This window comes from Juglans microcarpa x Juglans regia, chromosome 7D, assembly GCF_004785595.1.
Source record: "Juglans microcarpa x Juglans regia isolate MS1-56 chromosome 7D, Jm3101_v1.0, whole genome shotgun sequence".
Classification (NCBI taxonomy): domain Eukaryota; kingdom Viridiplantae; phylum Streptophyta; class Magnoliopsida; order Fagales; family Juglandaceae; genus Juglans; species Juglans microcarpa x Juglans regia.
The window spans coordinates 16700215-16718199 of record NC_054606.1 but is presented as its reverse complement, the minus strand read 5'-3'; the positions used below and the strand labels follow the sequence as shown (position 1 = coordinate 16718199).

Genomic DNA, 17985 nt, shown 5'->3' with positions numbered 1-17985 from the left:
TACATGATGTATATGCTTTGAACTTGATATAAAAGTCCAAGTTGGCTTTCTGGTTGGATTGGTATTTAATTGCTTATGTTAGCATGGAAGTCAATGCCTACAATTCTTGAGCGTTTTGGTCATGGCCACTTTGGTATATTTTGATTTAATTTAGGCATGTACTTTAATTTGATTATGGCTATCAAATAAGTCTTTTTATGAGTGGCTATCAAGTATCATGTTGATATTAAGTAAAGCACAAGAGAATTACATAAAATGTTATGTTTAAGTAAAACTTGGCCACCACGTGGGTGGTCATTCCATTTTTTTAAGTTTGATATTTTAAAATAATAAATTGTTTTTATTTATATGAAGAATTTACTTATTGTTATTATTTTTTTTAGAAAATTAATTAAATTATTTAAGAAAAAATTAAAGGTGATATGTTTTCGATTAAATTTGATGGACACAAAATTAATAGAGGGTCCTCTCTAATTAACTCATACTATATGGGTTATTTATCAAAAAAGAAAAGTTACAATATCATAAATCTAAGTACCCTATAGCACAAGGGTGTTTGACTAAAATTCCCTAAATTTTATTTAATTAGTTGATTACATGGTTTTCATATTGCAAAATACTCTAATAAATTGAGTTAATAGGTTAAATATATTATCATCTTGTTTTCTAAACCTTTTGTTATTGCATTTTGTGGATTTTTTGTTACTGTATGTAAACTTTAAAAATATGCGCTTTACTTCAATCAGGCGTGTGCTTGAGCTCTGCGCTTTGCGCCTAGGCTCTAAATGGCCCTTGTGCTTTAGTGTGCCTAGCGCATATGTGAGTTCTTTGCAAACTGGTAATCCATGCCTCAAAACTAACTTGGGGACCTGTTTGCTTTTGTACTCGTACAATTTCTTCTGTTCTTGGAGTTGCAAGAATCCGAAGAAAACTCATTTGAGGTGTTTGTTGTTTACCCCTTTCTCAAGTTGCATATTATTGCAAACAAGTGATGCCTTCAGGGCATTTTTGTTTTGGGTTCGAGAAACAGTTTTTAGCCCTTGGGAGTCAAAAGAACAAAAACAAAAACTGAAGCCAGTTAAAACGTTGTTGAGAATGATAATATGAAGCCATTTCCAAAGCCAGCCAGCCATCCACATCATCTTATTGATGCTATCGGTTTTCATTTTCTGATTTCTTTTCGAGAAGACTGAATGGAATGTTTAGCTAATTCCTATCAAGTTCTTTAACGTTCCCTAGGAAGTTGTCAAGGCTGTTTCTGAATGTATTAGCAAACATATCATAAAACTACACAAAAAATTTTCCTGAATGCCGCCTGTCTTTTGGAATCATGGAACTGATTCTCTCAGTTTTCCTTTTTTTCAGTTCTTTGCTAGAAATATGAAAAAAATTACATTTTATCAAATTCTTGTCAAATTCTTTATTTATGTAGATTGAATTCTTCTAGGTTCCTTATTTATGAAAAGAGTTGAAGTTATCCCTTATCTATATTAATTTAGGAAGTTTTTTCTAGACATCTAAGAAAATGTGCCATATGTTTTTTTTGTCTCATCTATTTATTTATGGAAATAATTCTTCCTGGTTCCTAGTATATCAACTGCTTGTTTGATCATGGAATAATGGTTAACATCTTTTATTTTCCTTTTGATTATGTCAGACAGTACTGCCAATGGTGAGAAGTTGCAGTTGGAACTTCAAAGTTTGAATTCCAAAGGTTGGTAATAGTACCCCCAGTTGCACTTGATGTCTGCAGTATTCACCTAAATACTAATTTCATTTTGAATTATTCTGGATTGGTTTTCTTGAACGGATGAGAATAATTAATTAGTTATGCTGTCTGTGCGTTATGTCATATTGTAGGAGTGCAAGTAGAAATGGATCTGAAGAGCACAGGAAACTCAGGTGCTAAGAAAACACCAGTTGGCAGACGAAAAGGTGGTTCTGGACCTACAGAGAAGAAAGGTGGGCGAGCTGCAGGGGCTGGTGCCAAGAGAAAGAGATGAAAAAATAAAGAAATTTGAGGATTGGATAAGTTTTTGCATTGTTCATAATCGTTGTAGGTAGGTTTACCTCATTTTGCCGTGTAGTAATTTGAAAAAGAACTGTAGATTTTCCTCCTTTGCGCTGTTTCTGTGGGTTCATGTGAGCGTTGGAAGGCGTTACCTGCTATTACTTAATTCGCAAAAAATGCTATTTTTGTCATCGATATAAACACATGGAATAGTCTTTGTGAGTAAAACTACGATTATGATTCATTACCCGTTCATTGAACTTGATTAGAAGATCCTGTTGTTCCGGGGAGTATTACCTTCCTGCCACGGATCATTTGTGGGTGGTGAGGATATATTTTTCACACCGTTGGCATGACAAGATTTGATTAGTAAGGGAAGTTTAAAATTAAGATTTTAGATTAATATTAAGACTTCAAAAATAATGTCTAGTGAGTTCTTCATGACACCAACCTATTTCCAGTGCTTTTCGTCGGAAATGACCTTTTACCGTTCAGTTTTAAAGGACTTCAAATTCTTCCTCTTTTTTCCTCGTTTTCATTTCTGTCCATTTTATTATCATTTTTTTGTCTGAGTAGTGTGGGGGATGATGTGTAGTTTACGGTATATGCTAAGTTTGTATTTTCCGTTGAGGATGAGGGCTTTTTCAGAATCATTGAGAAGGGCAAGCGATCGACAAAGTTCATTTCTGTTAGAAATGGAGTGGCGGCTTGGTTGCTCAATACAATGGAGGCAATGTTTCAATGGGAGACCAAAAGGAATTTCTCAAAACCATTCGTGAACGAAACCGTATCTTTTTAGTCCAGTGTTGGGCCAACTCTTATGGTCGTTTCTTGTCATTGGAGGTGTATGGAGGAGGTGGAAGATGCAATGTTATGTTCCTACCAGGAGGAAATTAAGGCAGAGAGTGGGTCTGCTACGCACGTACGTTGAGGGATTTCTATTGTCTGCCATCCCTTGTCTTAGTGAATGAAAACCAAGGTTTAGAATCATCTATCAGAGGGACACTCGATAGGAAAGGGGAGCAACCCCAAGTTAGAAGGCCATTGTTTGGCTCTTCCTTGGGTTAGGGGTCGTTGTATAAGGTTGTATTAAGCTAGTGTCTATTTTGACTTTTTAAGGTGATTGTCTTCATTGGGGCGATTATGGGAAAAGCGGCGAGTCGTCTCTTTTAGGGTCTGGCCCTTCAACCAATCAGGTTGAACGTCCTCTAGCTATGGTTGGTGGTGATTTCCTTCCTGAGTATCTTGTGCATGAGAATCATGAGGAGCGTATTTCTAGTAAGGGCAATGCTACTCGCTAGGGGTGCTACCTACGGGGCGTGTAGCACCCCTCCCCCGCCCTGCATGGGCGGGGGATTGATTTTTTTTTCCCAATACCCCACCTCCGCCCATGCGGGGGCAAGGTATCTCGTCCGTTCGACGGGGGGTAGGGTAAACCCCCATCCGTCCACCCCCCTACTGGGCCTTCGACTCAGCTCATTTTTCTGGACCCTAAATGGTCCAAAATCTATTTTTGGGCCACTTTGGGTCCAGAATTTGTTTTTGGGCACAAAATTTAACTAAAAAAAATTAAATATATTTAAAAATTAAAAAAAATATATAGTATATACATATATATATATAGATAGAACTATTAACTATTAAGTTATTACAAATTACAATTTACAATTATACAAATTAAGACTCTAAGAGAACTAATAAACTTAAACTATTACAATATTACAAACTCCTCTAAAAATATTAAATATTACAAATTGTACTATTAACTATTGTAGCAACATTATACTTAATTGTAAATTAACAATTATAACTCAAAACTTTTCAATTTGATCAATTTGGGATGGTAGCGTGGCGCTGTGTAGGGGTGAATTCATTGAGTGGTGAGTTGTGTCGACTGTTGTGAAACTGAAAATCAAGATCATAAACTTTAATAAGTTATAAAACCTTAAAGGCTGAAATATTAATAAGTTAAAAATAAAAAAATTAGAATTATAAAGTTATAAAATGAAACAAAACTTTAAAAAATTAAAATACAAAATATTAAAAGTACTAACCAAGATGAGATTGGGATTAGGCAATTGGAATTTGAGATGAAGATGAGGCAGATGAGCATAGATTAGTCATTAGGATTAGACATATGTATAATTGTATATTGAGAATATAAAAGCTAAAATAAAAACAAGCAAAATAATTAGATACTAAAATATGATATAAAATTATAAATACAAAAAAAATAATAATAATAAAGGATAAATTGTGCAAACTATGGTAATGGTGGGTCCAATACAAAGTCATACTGCATCGGAGGTAGCCGTAGACGTCATCTCATGTATCAGTATAACAATAAAATTTGAAATTAGATTAATGAATATCAATTAAATGAAAATAAATTAATTAATAAGAAATTAGAAAATGAAATTAAAATAAATACCAAATCCAGACTGATCACCACCCTCCTCTTCGACGTCGGCCTCCTCATACTTAAGAACATCCGAAACATGAATTGGAGTTCCTTTGATCCAATTCCGTGTGCAAATCAAAGCCTCGACAGTGGTGGGAGTTAATGAACTCTGAAATGAATCTAATACATGCCCTCCGGTGCTAAAGGTCAACTCCGAGGCTACGGTGCTAATAGGGATGACCAAAAGGCTGCGGGCTATCTCTCCAAGGATGGGATACTTCACGACATTCACCTTCCACCAACTTAATATATCGAAGTCTCGTGAAAATGGTATTACCTCTGCTGCTAAGTATCTGTCTATCTCTGACTGAGCCTCTACATAACTCCGCATTAAGGGGGTTTGCTCAAACCTCTCACCCCAGTCCAATTTACGTCTTTTCCTACTATTGACTTCTTGAACCGATGTGGAAGTAGGTGTAGGTGCCACAATATTATCACCCCGCAGGACGATAAACTCATCAAATAATCTACAAAGAGTTTCCCAAACCCTTGCTGCAATAAGCTTCGCCCATGCTTGCCCGTACGCAAGGCCCAATCCAAATACCATGCCATCCACCTTAAATCTCGGGTCACAGACGACAGCTACATATGACAAAATATTAGTCCTAGTAAAATCTCCCCAATACTTGTCGTACTTTGACCTCATAGCCAATGCCATCTCCCGTAGCCTATAGTGACCACCCGCGACCATGTATCTAATTTTTATTTTACCTTACATATTTGCTGACAGAATTGATGGAATGTAGGGCACAAAGTTCCAGATATCGTCGTGGTGACCTCATAAAAGAGCCTAAAAAACTCTACAAAAATAGATACAATATCACAATCATCATCTACGGGTTTCCCCAATCCCTCGTGATCATCAAAATATTTAACATATTAGATGTCTTCATCACCGAATAGTGCAAATGCCAGCCTATATTCTTGGGCCGCCTCCAACATCAAATATGTTGAGTTCCATGTGTAGGCATATCAGTACAAAGGCCATTCTTGGATGTTAGGCCGGTAGACCTTGAAGCAATCTTGAATTTCTCCAATCTCGCAGCAGTCCTGACTCAAGCAATCAAGTCATGAAAATCCTTCAAACCATTAATAACAATAAGATTCAGAACATGTGCCGCACATCTCACATGCAGACACTCACCATCCAAGATTGTCTTATTTGCCTCTCTAAGATAGGTTTTCAAATGTCCCAATGCGACATCATTAGACGAGGCATTATCAACTGTGATTGTAAGAACTCGGGTCAACCCCCACTCTTTTATTGCGGCCTCTAAGGCTTTCCCAATTGTCTCATCCTTATGATCGGTGATTTGACAAAATTTTATAATTTTCTTATGCAATGTCCAATTACAATCAACAAAATGCATAGTTAAAGACCTAATTAAAATTTTGGACTGATGTCCAAGTATCAGTGGTAAGGCAAACAAATTAACTGACCAATTCACCCATCAACTTCTTTTTTTTCAAACCAAAAATATTTTTTTTACATTCTTTGCCACCGTGTGACAAAAAGGAATATTAAACCTTAGTTCCTAGTAGCGAGCAAACGCTTGGAGCCCTTTCCCATCAACAACTTGAAAATGTAGCTCGTCCATAATGACTATACTAGCTAAGTGTCTTCTACACTCATCGGGATCATACTTAGTGTACTCCCTCAAAGTTGCACCCCCACTAGTCCCATCTGCCATTTTTTGAAATCTAATTTCTAGCCTAAATTGGCTTTTCTCTTGTAATGATCGTAATATTAGACTGTGTTTACATTGGTCTTCTAAGTGCACCTTTAATTGTGAGGTGCCATGTTTCCTATAGTGGCATCCATAGATTTTTCCACAATAGTTACACTTGGCTTGGGGGTTATTGGGGTCACCACCCTCTAGTTTGGTGAAATGAGCCCAAATTATAGAAGCAGGTTTCTTGTTGGGCTTGAGGGCGGGGCAAGGTGCCGTAGGGGTAGGTGTTGGGCCAGGGGTAGGGGTAGGAGTAGGAGTAGGAGTAGGGGTAGGTGTAGGGGTAGGGGTACCCTGTGCATGGAAAAGAGAGCTCGCACTAGAATCTGCTGGCATATCCATGAACTCAACTAAACAAGAAATCTGAAATTAAAGCAAACATAGCAACATGCCAAACAATTACGTCCAAGCATTAATATATATATTGGAAGTTGGAAGATGAAACATCAATGATCAAACATCAAACATAAAAAAAAAAATGAAATACCCAATTAAAATGGGTTATACAAGACTACAAGTTGTAAAAAAAAAATGAAATACCCATTACCCAATTAAAATGAGTTATACAAGTTGTAAAAAAAAATGAAATAGAAATACCCAATTAAAATGGGTTATACAAGTTGAAAACAAACTGAAATACCTAATTAAAAATTAAAATGGGTTATAAAAGTTGTAAAAAAAATTGAAATACCCAATTAATTAGGGTATTTTAGGGTTTTGATTATTTCGGATTGGAACCCTATTATTTTAGGGTGAATCAAAACCTTAAAATAATTTAGAGGTTTCAAGGATTGAAACCGGATTGTAAATTATTTTAGGGTGAATCAAAATCCTAAAATAATTTAGGAGTTTCAAGGATTGAAACCCCTAAAATAATTTAGGATTTCGGATTGGAACTCTAAATAAAATTAAATTATTTTAGGGTATTTCGAAAAAATTAAAAAAAAATAATTCAATCATGACAGATTCACTCATGAACACAGAGTCAACACACTGTACAATCAAGTGAACCACATGCACAATCAGTGAACCACATGCACAATCAAGTCTCCATAACACACAATTCACAAAATCTCATCCTCCATCTCCGATTAAACCCCATCCTTCCTCCAATCTCCATTCCATAAAATAAATATCACAACAAATTGTAGTAGATGATGGGTTTCTTACCTTCGGCGATGGAGATGAAGATGGGGAGTCACGGAAGACTACGACGACGGCGAGCGACGGAGCGAGCTGCGAGATATAGAGAGCGTGGTGAGTGAGCGATAGAGTGAGTCTGCGAGACGCTGAGACCCGGAGAGAGAGAGAGAGAGAGAGAGAGAGAGAGAGAGAGAGAGAGAGAGAGAGAGAGAGAGAGAGAGAGGGTGATCGCCCGGGGGGGGGTTCTAAACAAAAAGGAAACGAAGCCGTTTCACCATTGACGAAATGGCATCGTTTCGTAATGGGTTTTTTTTTATATATATACTTATATATATATATTTATATATATATAATAACGGGGCGGGGCGGGGGTTGCCCCTATCCCGCCCCGCTCTTAGGACCCGTTGTGAGATCTCGCTCGATGTGGCATAGATTTTATTCATTTTAAAAGACACCAAGCAAGCAACAGTAACGATTCATTTCGAAATTTCTCAAAGGGGTTCCTCTGCACGTTATCTCTCTCGCCCATCGTCCATCGACCTCGTGAGCTTCAGGTTCATCTCTGACGGAATCTCTGAACCACAGCTCCATCTTCGACCTCATCTCCGTTCTCATCTCTGCACGTTTTTTTCCCTTCCAGACCCACCATTTCGCTCGCCCAAACCCACCATTTCGCTATCCCCAACCCCACCAGTTCGAGCCCCACCATCTCGGCCATCTCTCCGATGGAATCTCCAAGGTAGAGTAATTATTTTTGTTCATCTTAGTTTCCTTCCCCTGCACTAGACTAGGGTGGCCGACATGTTGTAATTTTTTTTTTGTTTGTTTTGTCTGGAATTTTTTTTTTCTTTCTGAGCTATGTTGTTATGATTATTGCTTATTGTACTAAGAAAGGGAATGTAAATTGAATATTGGAGACATTTATGAAAAAATGGATTGCAGTTGACATGTTCGTGAAAATGCTTGAAATTACAATGAAATGGAATGATCTCTCGAAACTAGACTACATATATAAAATTGTTTTGAGGCAGTGTCGTTAAGATGCTATTTGGGATGTCTGATATGCAGTGGCAGTATTGACTGGGAACAAGAGCCAGAGATGCAGAGGAATCATGAGCTCGACCTCACTCTTGAACCCATTTATAATTCATGTCACCACACTGCTACTTGTAGCTGGGTATATATATATATATTTATATGTTTGGTTTCTTTTTGAATGTGGGGGAGTAATTAAATTCTGAATCTTGTAATTATTGTCGAACTTGTTTTGAGACAAGAAACATATATTTAATATGAGCTAGTAGCTCACAAATCCATTTCATGCATCAAGAATCCAGAGCATATTAACATATGGAATTTGCAATTCTTAAACACTAACGCAAGTAGCTCACAAATCCACTTCATGCATCAAGAATCCGGAGCATATTAACATATGGAATTTGCAATTCTTAAACACTAACTACCGATCCACCCTGGCATGACATCATGAGATCTATGAGCCCAATTCAATGGATTATGGACCCATTAAAGCACTCCATGACAAATGCATACAAATGATTAAATTTGTTGAGCCTGGTCTTTCTAATTCTAATCACCTCTTGTTACCAAACCCATGACTAAAGACTCTTAAATTCAAATGAATTCATCATTTTGACTGATTGATTTTTGGTAGTTGTAAGAGGGTAGTATATCCAAAATGAATAGTGTAATCTTAAATTCCACAAGACATATTTGTTCTAAGGTCATAGGTGTTATAATGTATCTGTTTTGCCATTTTATTGTGATAAGGTCGTAGGTGCTCTAATGTATCTGTTTTCACATTTTATAGAGGCTTTGATATAATTATTTTGTACACAAATAAATATTTCATTTTCATTTCTTGAAGGACAAAAGCTGTTAAAGAAGTGTGGTAATCCTACAATGTCAGAAGCACGTAATAGCATTAGCAATATCTCACGCTTAAAGAACTCTTGACAAAATGAATACCAAATATGCTTTTGTGGTATTAAAGCATGTAGACGAACTGCGCATACGGAGGATAATGAAGGGCGTCGATTTTTTAGTTGCCAAAACTCTGAGGTATGTTATTTCAATCTTGTTTGCTATTGTGGTAATCCATGTTGATATTGTGTTGGTTGATTTTGCAGGTTGGATATTCTTGCGGATATGTTTGCATCTTAATGACACTGCCTCAAAACAATGTTATATATGTAGTCTAGTTTCGAGAGACCATTCCATTTCACAGTAATTTCACTTTTCACAAGCATTTTCACAAACATGTCAACTACAATCCTTTTTTTCACAAATGTCTCCAACATTCAATTTTCATTCATTTCCTTAGTACAATAAGCAATAATCATAACAACATAGCTCAGAAGAAAAAAAAAATTCCAAACGAAACAAACAAAAAAAAATACAACATTTCGGCCTCCCTAGTCTAGTGCAGGGGAAGGAAACTGATACAAACAAAAATAATTACTCTACCTTAGAGATTCCGTCGGAGAGATGGTGAGACTCAAACTAGTGGGGCTGGGGTCGGCGAAATGGTGGGTCTGGGAGGGCAAAATGGCGAGTCTGGGTGGGTGAAATGGTGGGTCTAGGAGGGAAAAAAATGTGGAGAGATAAGGACGGAGATGAGCTCAGAGATGAGATTGGAGATGGAGCTGTGGTCTAGAGATTCCGTCGGAGATGAACCTGGGGCTCATGGGGTCGATGGGCGATGGGCAAGAGAGATAACATGCAGAGGCAACGTGGGAGAATAATAAAATCGTTGGGCTTTGTGTGTTTTAAAATGAATAAATTACTTTCCACGTCGAGCGGGATAACATGACGGGAACTAAGAGCGGGGCAAGTAGACTTTTCCTTCTGGCAATTAGAACTGAGTTGCTCAAAGGTGACGGAGAAGATTAACCGTCTTCTTTCCAAAGTGAACCTGGGCTCTTCTTTCCTAAGTGAACTTGGGCTTGGGTTTTTCATTGGGCTTGGCTCTTCATGACCCAAGTTGTTTGGCTTCATCTAGGTCGTTTTCACTGGGCCTCCATTCAGGGCTTGTTGTTTAGGGGCATGTTGTTAAGGGGCATGTCATTAAGGGGTCGATTGGTGGTGGTAAAGAAAATGCCTTAGGTTTGGCTTAGGGAAAATTCTCGGCCCGTATGGCAGGCTAAAACTCTTCACAGTTCATCTATGTTTGACGGAGGCTCTTCTTCCTCTGCTAGGCCTAGCTTGTCAATGGATGGCCCACCGCCACCGAGTCTGACCCAGGCCTAGCCGACAATTGCCTCCGAATGTTTGCCCATCGTTATCCTGTCGGTTTTGTCGTTGGTGAATGAGATTGTCGAAGAAGTGTTGTACGATGCTTCTATCTTGGCTGATTTTTATTCAGCTTCCCATGATGTGGTGTCGTTGCAGTGCGAATGTGGCATTAACGTGCAGCGAGGGGTTTTCCCTCCAATTTCTAGGGCATCAAATGTATCAAGGATGGAGGAGTCTGAGGAGGTTGGTTGTGATCTTCAAATGGTGTTTAGGGAGGATGAGGTGGATCCAATACCATTATGCACATTGTCTCCTTTGCCTACAATGGGTGGATTACTTTCGGATTGGGTGATTCAAAAAGTAAAGGATATTCAGGACTGTATGGGGGGATTTCTTGTGAGGGTTTTGAGGAGCAATTTAGGGCATTACTCATTGCCATTGAGGCAGGTCGTACTCTATCCCCTAAATCCACCTCTAGAGAATACAAAGAGCTAAATTGTCTCACTTGTTCGATGGGTACGTTTGGATCATCAACCTATCTCAACTCATCATTACAACGTTTTCAAATTTTAACACAAAATATAATAAATAATTCAACTTTTTCAAATCTCAAAATAATAATAATATTATTATAACAATATTTTATCATCTCAACTCAGTTTAACATCCAAACGCAGCCTAATTGTGATGGCCGGGAGGGGAGTACTAGTAGAGGAAGATCTAAAGGAGATGTTGTAGTTTCCCATAAAGCCTAAAACCTTTTCTTGCAATATTTGGGATCTTAATGATCCCAATAAGCATCTTCAAGCTAAGAATCTTTTACGTCATTGAAAATTGATATTGTTTGTTTCCAAGAAACCAAGCTCGTGTTCATTGATCGAAGCATCAGTACTAATCTCTGGTGTTGTCTGTTTATGGGTCAGGTGTACCTTGTTTCCATTAGAGCTACCGACGGTGAAATTCCCAATGTATCATTGTATAGTCACAAGATTGTGTAGCAATTCACTTGAACAATTTGGTTAGTTCTCAATCTTGTAATTATTTAAACAATCAAAATACTTGAGGTAAATAAATATTTTTGCATAAGACAATGATTGGTAACAAAGGGAAACCCTTTAAAGAACTCTTCAAAAGTAAAACCTCACGGGGCAGCCAAACCTAGAAAATACAATTTTATTATTTAAAAATCAATTTACAAATAAGTTCTCAATTACAAAACATTTGTATTGACTCTCTTACTTAAACAAACAAATGACCCGTTTGTCTTTTACCACAGTAGCTGCCAGAACCTCTGTCGATCTTCAAATATTATCTTTTCTCCTGGAACTCCAGTGGTTGAAAACCAATCAACAATCCTCCAAACTTTGAAGCACGATTACACTCAAGGAGAGAGGAAAAATAAGATGAAAATTCTCAAATGAATTTTCACTCTCAAGCACTTAGAATATACTCGCAATAATTCTTGGCTAAAACTCCTTAATCAATTATTAAACCGAATCCCTTTAATTATAGAGTCCGGAAAAGAGTCCCAGTTGAGGTAGAACTTTGCTAACGGATAAAGTCTGCCGTGAGAATGTCTCATGATGGGTTGCTGACATTTGCGATAACTCTTCACTATATCTTCTGATTTCAGCTATATCTTTTGTTTTGGATAAGTGCAGATCCTTATAGACGTGATTTACTCATAACTGACCTATCTAAACAACCTCTAAGACTTCTAGATAAACTCAATGTTTGTTGTAGATAAAGTCAATAATTATTTTACATTCATCCAAAAATACAAATATAATGATAGGATAAACTCTATCATTTATTCACTTAGTCCTAACCAACTTTTTACATTTACAATCTCCCCTTTTGGCGTATTGGTGACGAAACCTTCTTGATGAATGTAGGATCCTTGTAAAAAATTTTAACACAGCAGACAAATACAAACAGTAGAAGTTTCCAAGACAATCACACTTAGTAAAATTACTGACTTAGAAACTCAAAAGTACGATCAGAATTAAACATGTTCTAAGTGTCAGAATAAAGAATACCCAAAACATATTTGTTAGAATTACATTCAAATAAAAATGAGAAAATAAAAAAATATAAGAAATAGAGATTTTTTTTTTCTTTTCTGCTAATGCTGCTACTCCCCTTCAACTGCAGCTGCTCCCCCTCAACTAGTACTCCCCCTTTTTGTCATCAATCAACCACGAAATTCTATTGGTCTTCATTTGAACTAGCAACATGATCAACTACTTGTTGCATGTCCAATGACAACTGAACTAGTCGATCATTTGCTTGAATGCAATCAGAACGGACAACAGCCAGTTGCTACTCTAACTTGGCCTGACTTGCTTTCCATTTAGCAGTAAATGTATAAATCTTTTGTGACAAAAGAGTGATTTGCTCAAGAACTTGAGCCACAGGTACAGTAGGTTCGGGAGGTGAGGAAGCAGACTCAGTAGTAGGATTATTGCTCTTAGTGAGCACTGCTTCCGATTTGACTACCGTAACAAAGGAGATAGAACCTGCCACCTTCATTGTGGTCTCATTATTCCTAAGAGGAACTTTGGCTATCATAGCCAATTTAGTGATTAAACCTCCAAAAGGCAAACTCAGCTCTTTTTCAACATGAGCATGGTGAATAATGTCAATGATATGTCGGGAAAAATCAATGGAGACCCAGTAGCCAAGGCATATAAAAAGTAGGCTCTTTCTAATGTAATTTTAGTGTGCCGGCTAATGGGCCAAAAATTAGTTAACACTATTTTTGCAAGCAGTCTATATTAAGGTAGCATGTGATTCAGAGGTAGTCTGTGGGTTTTAACATGCCACTTTGGACCATTGGGGCCAACAAAAAGATTGCTCATGGCAGTCTTTGTGGGAGCCCCCATACCTTTATAAGGATACAATGGTGCTTCCACCTTAGGAAGGTCCAACAGCTCTCTAAGAATAATGGAAGATATCTCAATTTGAGTTTCCCGAACAATAGAAACAATGATGTGGTCCTCAAGATTGAGGTGAGTAATGTTGGAATAAAACTCACGAACAACTTCAACACTATGGGAGAGGGGTGAGTGAGTTTTTCCCAACCCCGTTCAATGAAAATGCGACGAATGAATTGAAAGTCATCTGTAGAAAAATCATTTATACTTACCTCACATTCACCCAAAACAGGTCGTTTGGAGAACCTAGTTTTGTACGCAGTCTCGGCTTCAACTATGGTGAAGCGTTCAAAAGTGGCATTGGATGTTCCTATTGTGGGTATAGGAGGCTGAGAGGCTGAAGGTCCTCCTAGCTATGCTAATTTAGGCCCAGATTCATCCTCACTCGAGGAATCCACAATTTTCTTCATCTTTGCTCTTTCTTTGAATCTCATCTAAATCAACATGTCAATAAGATCAAAATAAAAATAACCAAGGTCAGAGTTGAAGGATTCTGATGACTGTGAAAGCCATGACATTTTCAAATTTCAAACTCCTCAGATTTGATTCAACCTCCCATACATACCAATCACTCTTATATTCGAACAATGCATGTGAGATAGCCACATCAAGTATATAGAAAATAGAGAATATGGTTTGATTTAGGAATAATCACAAACACATGGTGTGCACTTGGTTAAAACCGAGAGCTATAGTCACATTGCCCACAAGTAGTATGCCTCAATACATGTATAATCTACTCTCAAAAGATCAACTATGTCAATGTTTACTCAGCCCAACCAACAATTAATCCCCAAATTTCACATATCCAAACTTCACAACCCAATCTCCATAAATATATGCAGAGCGTATAGGTTTTTACATAAGTAGAGAGAATGCCGTGGGTGAGAGTGATTTTGAAGAGAAAGAAGGACTATGGGCGAGAAGGAAACACTGCTTGACTAAATGCCTTAGTCACTTTAAGTGACTTGCTGCTGTGCGTGTGCTTTAAGCCATAGAGACCCACTGGGACTTAAGTTAATAACTCAAGAGTCCCCAAATTCAGACCAGTACCCAATACTTACCTAACCACCAAAAAATATTTTATATTTTTATTATAATAAAAAAATAAAACAATAGAAAAAAATGATGATTTATTTTATTTTATTATATATAGATATAGAAACAAAAAAAAATATCATGTCCAGATGTATCTTAGTTCAAGCATAGTGTCATTCACAAAATGAATTCAATAGAATACATCCTCTTATCTATAGCAATCACTATGGATGTTCACACCTCATAATATCATCAATGCCAAAGTTCATGTAAGTGTGTGAATGAGTAAACTTATATATAGCATTAACTTTTCACTTCTTTTTCTTTTCAATATATTTTTGAGAATATTATTCATGAGTATTCTCTTCTTATAGATGCTCCAAAGAGTTTGTTACTCATCTCAAAAGTTAAACTTTATGCTAGGGCGTAGATACATGAGTATCTTCTCCAAACACTATTTTACACAACCCATTTTATGTCTATTTTTATTGCTCACCTTTTTCCACAATGATTTGAGTTACGATTATTTCTATAAGGATATTTAAGGGATAGATCTGTGTATAGTGTTTATCTTTTTCTGCAATGATATAACACCAACTTTTTCTATATGGATCAATTATTTGTGTTTGGCAAGAAAATATCTCTTTATTTTTGTACTAGGTTCAACTAGTTTTAGTCAATTTAAGACATGAACTTCACCTATGATGAACATCTCAATTAATCCATATAACCTTTTAATAGTATGTTGCATTCATATAAGTTCTTCACAGTGCTTTATAAATAAACTTTGTCAAGATGACCTATAGGGTTAGAACACATGTGCTCAAAACTTTGACAAATCAAGCATGCACTTCCCAAAAAAAAAAAAAAAATAGAAACAAACCAGAACATTTTTATATTATATTTTTCTTAAAAAAACCTGAAAACAGAAACATTTAAAAAATAAAATGCATGTCCTAGACTAATGAAATGCAAAATCTCTCACTTGATATCACACACACCAATTGCTTTCCTTAAAAACTTAAACCTCAGACCATTTAAAGGTTTAGTAAACAAGTCAACCAGTTGGTGTTTAGTAGGCACATGTTCTAAAGATACTATTTTAGATTCAACCAAGTCTCTAATAAAATGATGTCTAATGTCAATGTGCTTGGTTCTCGAGTGCTGAATAGGATTTTATGAAATACTTATTGCACTAGAATTATCACAATAAATTGTCATAGTATCTTGAGACAAACCATAATCTTCAAACCCTTTTTTCATCCACAAAAGCAGTGTATAGAAACTTCCTGTAGCTATATATTCGGCTTCAGCAGTGAATAGAGAGATTGAGTTTTGCTTTTTACCCAAGCAACAAGATTCCCTCCTACATAAAAACATCCACCAGTAGTACTCTTTCTATAATCAGCATTCTCAACTCAATCAGCATCCAAATAACCAACAAGTGTTAGATTAGTGTCTTTAGAATACCATATCCCATAATCAACAGTTGCATTAAGATATTTTATGATTCTTTTTACTGTTATAAGATGAGATTCTTTAGGATTAGCTTGAAATCTAGCACACACACCAACACTAAAGGATATACGGGGTCTACTAGCAGTGATATATAATAGACTTCCTATCATGTTTTTACCTGTAGGATCATTGCTGATTTTTATTGATGTGCTCATGGGAGTTCGATTGTTTTTTCCTTCCATCTCAAACTTCTTAACAAGATCTCTAGCATACATTTGTTGTGAGATAAAAATACCTTCTTTACATTCTTGTATACCCAAGAAAAAATTTAACTCACCAATCATACTCATTTTAAATTCAGATTTTATTTCATTAGCAAATTCATAAGCAAGAGACTCAAGTGTTGCACCAATTATGATATCATCAACATATATTTGAGCAATTAAAAGTTGTTTACCTGATCTTCTTATGAAGAAAGTTCTATCGGCTTGTCCTCTAATAAATCCATGATCAAGTAAATAAGCTATCAATCTTTCATACCAAGCACGAGGTTTTTGTTTTAGTCCATAAAGAGCCTTCTTCAACCTGTACACATATTCAGGATAGAGGTGATTAATAAATCCTTTAGGTTGTTCAACATATACGTCTTCTTGTAGTAGACCATTTAGGAAGGCACTCTTGACATCCATTTGATATAATTTGAAATCTAGATGACAAGCAAATGTAAGGAGAATGCGGACAGATTCCAAATGAGCCATAGGGGAAAATGTTTCATCAAAATCAATCCCCTTTACTTGTATGTATCCTTGTGCAACCATACTTGCTTTATTTCTCACAATAGTGCCATGCTCATCGGACTTGTTCTTGAAGATCCACTTAGTTCCAATAATATTGTAATTTTCTAGTTTAGGGACTAACTCCCATACATCATTTCTAGTGAATTGATGGAGTTCTTCATGCATGGCGTTGACCCAACTTTCATCATTCAAAGCTTCCTCAACTTTCTTGGGTTCAACCTGTGACAAATAACACAAAGGAAATCTGATTTAGTACTCTTTTTCTTGGGTTCTTTCTCTTCTAAATTTTCTAGTGCTTTCTTTATGTGATCTTCTTCATGTTGCACTTATGAGTCATCTTTACTAGCTTGCACCAACTCCTTCATATTTTCAAGTTCTCTCATAGAGACTCGGCTGAACTGTCATCCACAACTACATACTCCTTCATCACTCTTGCTTTCAAATTTATGGATGTTTTCTCGATCTCTTAAAATATAGCATTTGCTACCAAAGACTCTAAAGTACTTTATCATAGGTTTTTTATTTTTCAACAAACCATAAGGAGTATCTTTGGTGCATGGCCTTAGAACTACTCGATTTACAATATGATTTGCTATGTTTACAGCTTCTCTCCAAAAGTGTAGTGCCATCTTTTTGTTGCCTAACATAGTTCAAGCCATTTCTTGAAGTACTCGATTTTTCCTTTCTACTACTCCATTTTGTTGTGGAGTGATAGATGTAGAAAATTCTTGATATATGACCTGTTCATTACAAAAATAAGTGAAATTAATATTCTCAAATTCTCTATCATGATCACTACGTATTCTAGAGATAGAAACTTCCTTTTATATTTGTAGTTTCTTGAATAGCTTCTTTGCAAGTTCACAAGCTTCAGATTTTTCTCTCAGCAGAATGGTCCATGTATATCTCAAAAAATCATCCACAATTACCACGATGTACTTCTTTCCACCAAGGCTCTAAGTTTGTATTGGACCTATCAAGTCCATATGCAATAGTTCAAGTGGTCGAGATGTAAGAATATGAGAAACTTTCTTATGTAGGGCTCTAGTTTGTTTTCCTTCCTGGCATGCTCCACGGATTATTTTCTTGGCTTTAATGACCTTGGGCAGTCCATCTACAACTTCTCTTTTTTATATCTTTGATAGATCTTTAAAATCAA

General features: G+C 36.5%; 1 protein-coding gene across 1 annotated transcript in view; it reads left to right on the top strand.

Annotated features, from left to right (window-relative positions):
- LOC121239552 (replication factor C subunit 1-like) overlaps window positions 1-2253 on the top strand; it is a 37064-nt gene extending 34811 nt beyond the window's left edge. Inside the window, 2 exon segments of the mRNA XM_041136816.1 lie at window positions 1658-1714; window positions 1861-2253. Of these exon segments, the coding sequence (XP_040992750.1) occupies window positions 1658-1714; window positions 1861-2003 (200 nt within the window). The 3' untranslated portion in view covers window positions 2004-2253.
- The last annotated feature ends 15732 nt before the right edge of the window (window positions 2254-17985 follow it).